This window comes from Acanthisitta chloris, unplaced genomic scaffold (genome assembly GCF_000695815.1).
Source record: "Acanthisitta chloris isolate BGI_N310 unplaced genomic scaffold, ASM69581v1 scaffold44984, whole genome shotgun sequence".
NCBI classification, from domain to species: domain Eukaryota; kingdom Metazoa; phylum Chordata; class Aves; order Passeriformes; family Acanthisittidae; genus Acanthisitta; species Acanthisitta chloris.
The window spans coordinates 1-5,035 of NW_008670711.1; the positions used below are offsets into that span (position 1 = coordinate 1).

Here is a 5,035-nt window from a genome sequence, read left to right on the forward strand (position 1 = left end):
GCGGGAAGGATGCAGGCGAAGGTGAATCCTTCATCCCGACGCTGCAACCACCGTCGGGATTAAAAAGCATCATCGTCCCAAGGCGTGTAAGGCGACAGCCCCCGGAAGAGCTGAAAACAGGGAGCTGGTGTTGCCTACCGAAAACGAAGGGATTCGGACAGTGCGAGGCGGTGTAAGATCTCTGAAATACCAACTGGAGTGCTTCGGGGTGAAACAGTTGTCTCGTTCCATCGTGGTTCATTGCAGAAGAGGAAGTTTAGTACCTCACAGTCCTCCTGCTACACCGTGGGGACCATCTCTGTTAGCCAGCATCACTATTAGTAGCATCCCTAACACCCAGCATCCCTACTAGTAGCATCACTTATACCACTGATACCCAGTGGAGTCACTCTGCTTCTTCCTATGGAATGCAATGGCCTTTGGAGAGAGAAACAGATTTATTATAACACTTGATGTTAATTATCATCCAATCCAAATTATTTTATTTGGGTTGTTTTTGTCAGTTGATATAGGGTTGGACTATTTTAATGGGCATGATTTTAAGATGATCTTTAAAGGTACCTTCCAACTCAAAACATTCCATAATTCTATGATTTAGATTTTTTAATTAAACATAGTTTTAACACTTGACCAATGCATCCCACTGAATTCCACCCAGCAGCTATCCAGAAAGTGCTCCTTGCTGGTTTTGGCCTTGAACTAGGGTGTAAACCCAGGTTTATACCCTGGTTCAAGGCCAGGGTATAATATATAAACCTAGGTTTATACACTGGATTGTTTTTCACAGTGGCACTGGGGCGAGTGATGGGCTTTGGATGTTTGGATGAGTCAGTGGCACGAGCAGCCCAGTAAAGCATGGTTGAGACGGGCCAGTGGCTGTGGTGGGTGGCAAGGAGGACACTGGGATGTGGCTCCCTGGGTGAGCACTGCACTTGGGGATGGAGAATTCCCAGCCTGTAGTTTCTGGCAACATTTTTCAGCAGCATCCATCTCTGTTTTGCTTTAGAAATCAGCCTGGAAGCCCAAGTCCAGCCATGGTCCAGGTTCACCCTCACTGCTGCTAATATCGACTGGCAAAACAGCCCAGGATTTGTCCCAGGTAAAGCAGAGCAGTGCAGGAGGATGGTCAAGTCCCTCAGACCTGATTCTCCATTTCCTGAGCACCATGGCCACCCCACTCAGGTGATGAGGGAGTGGGAAGAAGGGCTGCCAAACCAGAGCCCCCACAGGTGCCAGCACCTAGGCAGGGACCAGAGGAGGGTGCTTCCAAGTTGTAGGGTCTCCAATGCTCCTGTTCCCACCTTGTGCTGCCTGCAGAAGGGAGGGGCAGGGGAGGGAAAGGGGGATTTTTTTCTTGTTTCACCATGGGGAGGATTTTCAAACCCTATAAATTCACTTTTGACAAGTGAATGGCTAAAGCAGATTAACCTTTTTGCTAATCCTCTATAATGGCTTTGGAATCTCCTTAGCCAATAAGAAAATGATAAGAGCCTGGTTCTTTTCTTTTTATCTGTATCTATATTGTCCTCTCTTGTCTGCATTTTTTTCTTTCTTGTTTTATTTTCCTTTCCTTTTCTAATATGAAATAGTCCAGAGATCCTATCTCCTGGAGGCTCAGTAAACAGAACATCAGAAATCCCTTTCCTTTATTCCTCTCTGGTAACAGGGTACAGAGAAGTGTCTGCTGATCGGGATTTGATTACCAGCAGCTATCAAAAGTCTCTTTGTAAGATCTGGGCCCTAAATCCCATAATTCTTTGATAAAAGAAGTATTACCAGGCCATTTTCTGAAGTGAAAGGTATGAGAGGAATGAAAGAAAGCAATCAGCAGAGATCCTAATAGGCTAAGTGCATGTGCAGTGGGAAGGCAGGGGCAGGCCAGGGAGCCCAGGGAAAGGCATCCTTTGTTAAGGATGGAGAAGGAGAATTAATCCGCTTCAGGCGTATGATTATTACAGTCAAGGGCAGGAATGGTTGGGTCATGCACCTGCCCATGGCACATCCCAGATTGCCTGCCCTATGTGATCCCTCTGGACTAGCATGATGTGGGGAGCAGAACCTGTCCCCATATCCACCTCCTGTGTCACTGTTTGGGTACATGCGTAAAAGCTGGGAGCAGTTTGCAATGATCCTTGGTATTAGGGCATCCCCAGTGCCTCTCTGGAGCCCTGACACTTTGGCAGGGCAGCAGTGAACATGTCCAGACTGGGAGGCTACAAAGGTGTCTTCCTCCCAGACCTACAGCAAACATGTAAAGATTTGCAGACCATGGTTATAATCTATATTATGCCATCAGAACAGCTGGAGAGGCAAATAAAGGGATGGAAGGAAAAACAGTGGTTTGGTTCTAAGTGAGCCACAGGTAGACTGCTATGGGGTATCTCTTCCTGGCACTGGAAGACCCCCAAGGTGAGGAAAGGTGGGCAGTGAGCAGGGCCAAGGAGAAAAGAATGGTGAGTGAGAGGAGGCTCTCCTGGAGACTGGCCGTCAGTTTTGCACAGTGCCAGAGGCATTGCTGGGCTGTTCAGCATGAAGTCATGAGGTGCCATGAGGACCTTTGATGTGCAGTGGTTTCACAGCACCCACCTGTGTGTCTTGTTGGTGTACCGTGAGACTGGTATTTTCTTTCCCCTATGAAGAAACACCAAGTGGGAGAGTGTTCCCCATTTGAGTTCTTGAGGCATTGCTACTTACCTTGGCTTAAACTGCTGTGAGAGCAATAGAACTAGGGTTTAAACTTTCCTAAGTGATCTGAACTGAACCACACCTCTCTTTTATTCCCAACTACTCATTTCAGTTGAAACCCAAGATAAAAGTTGTTCTCTCTCTTCCTGTGGAACTGCCACATGCTGCCGGGCCTTGCTCTTTGCCCTTGGGAGTGCTGGAACAAGGCAACCCCTCCCATCCTGAGTCACTGCTCTCAGCCATAGCCTCAGCCCAGTTTCTCTGGCTCGTCAGAAGTTGGAATTGAACTAGCTTTGGAGAAGCCTAGTCCTGGCTGCTCTGGGCCCACTGAATCACCCATTAGCTGTGGCAATGAGAACACACTCCTGCGTGAGTGGCTGCAGGATCTCACTGCCTGCCTGAGTGCCCATGGAAACAGCAGCAGCAGCAGCAATCCTCTCCAACATAGAGCAGAGATACAGCTCAGCTGCACAGGATGTGGTTACATGCCACTAAATTAAGGTGCAGAGCTGCTGTGAGCTGCCAGTAATCTAATTTATTAAGGGCTTTGAATCCTTATGAAGAGTGTGTTGGATACATGTAAAGCATCTGCATTACCTCAGTGATTAGGGCAGCAGTGGTGGGGGAAAGAGGAAGGAGGTAAAATACAATTTCTCTTGTTTCAGCAGAAAATAAATCAACATTTGCAGAGACTTCTGGCACAGCCAAAGGCTGTGCTGTCATTAAAAATGATTTTTTACTAAGCTGAGCTCTCTCCTCTCTCATATTGTATGATATGACAGCTCTCTTTGATGGGAAAGCTGTCGTTTGGCCAGAGAAAGGGGTAATTTGCTTCTTTTAAGGATTTAATCCTCTGGTCCATTTCCGGGCTGGGAACAGCTATCCTCCCCCTTCCTTGGATCGGAGGCTGCAGCACAATGGAGATCATAACCACCTCAGATCTACACCTGAGATGGAGAAATCAGATTTCCTTCTCCAGTCATTTTTGTGGGATTAACTAAATCTTAGATCCACACTAACCCTTCACAAAGCTGCCAAGATTAGTTAGAATTTATTTTATTCACAGGGGGGTTAATGGTTTTCTTTCCAAAGGGATTATATCTCCCGCTATATATATTTAGGGTGGCTTCAGTCATAAAGCAGCTAGGTCAGAAGGAGGAAAAGAGCCTGTGTGTATGAAATAAAAACAGCTGTGAGGATGACAGCCACTTGAAATACCAAGACAAAGCAGCAATTCTGGATGGCTTTGCCAGTCCATTTTAAAAGCCATGTAAGCTGTCCTTTTCCTTGCAAGACCCCACAACGGAGCTAGTGCACGGAGAGCAAACCCCGCTCAGCCTGGACTGCCTATTCCCCCAGCCACTGCTGCTGGCACAGGATGACCTCGGAGCCAGTGTCAGATGCTGACACGGGCAGGAGAGGCCTGAAGAAGCCATGTTCATTTAGCATCGAGGACATCCTCTCTAGCCCCACAGAGAATAGCCCCCGGGTCTTGGTGCCACTGTGCCTCCAGACTATCTCGGACTGCGCACCCAAAGGTCAGTGTGAGCTGGAGACCATCCCAGCCAGCTCCCTGCAGGAGGAGGAGGAGGAGGAAGAAGAGCTGGAAGGGGCAGGCTGCAACTGCTGCTGCTGTTCTCACACGAGAACCCACTCCCTGCAGGACTCTCCAAGTTGGCTGGGTGAGTGTTTGGGTTTGATTAGGGCCTCACAGAGTGACTGCTGCCAGCACTGGGTGCAGGGGAAGCCGGGGGGCTGGCAGTCAATATGGCATCTGGCCTGCCTCCACGGTGGTCCCAGGACTCAGCTTCAGCAAGGTGAGCTCTGTTCTGAGCAGGCTTCCAAGAGTGGGCACTTTCACCTGCAACGCTACCAGGGTCTTAAAAGCAGCAGGTGCTATTTATTACTGGGTATTACTGGTTTAGCGTGAAACTCTTGGGAGGATGGTGCTTCTAGAGGTGCAAAGTTCTCTGGTCTGTGGGGCTGCATGGTCATGCTGCTCATGTGCAGAACTGTGCCTGTGCCTCCTGACAACATTAGCCCTAGGGAGCCTAACCTGTCCTTTCAGGAAAAGAGTTTTGGCTACCTCTAGCAAAATTACTGCATCTAGGGGGGGAAAATGTAGCAGCAAACCCATAAAAATACAGTTCAAGAGCATTCTGAAAGTTCATAAATGCCCCGTGTCAGGACTGAAACATAGCTCCTTGCAAGGCCATGAGTTTCCAGCTATTTACTGCAGCTGACCATAGTGCAGCTGGTAAGCAAACAAGGAAAATCCAAACAGTGCTCCCTACCTGCACCCTTCCCCCAGAGTGATGCTCTAAGCTCCTCTCTCACTTGTATGGCAGCC

The 5,035-nt window shown here is 48.4% G+C and overlaps 1 protein-coding gene across 1 annotated transcript in view; it reads left to right on the forward strand.

Annotated features, from left to right (window-relative positions):
* The first annotated feature begins 4,063 nt into the window (after window positions 1-4,063).
* GSC2 (goosecoid homeobox 2) overlaps window positions 4,064-5,035 on the forward strand; it is a 1,988-nt gene continuing 1,016 nt past the window's right edge. The window contains exon 1 of the mRNA XM_009073753.1: window positions 4,064-4,367. Coding sequence (XP_009072001.1) covers window positions 4,064-4,367 — 304 coding nt within the window. The remainder of the gene's footprint in view (window positions 4,368-5,035) is intronic.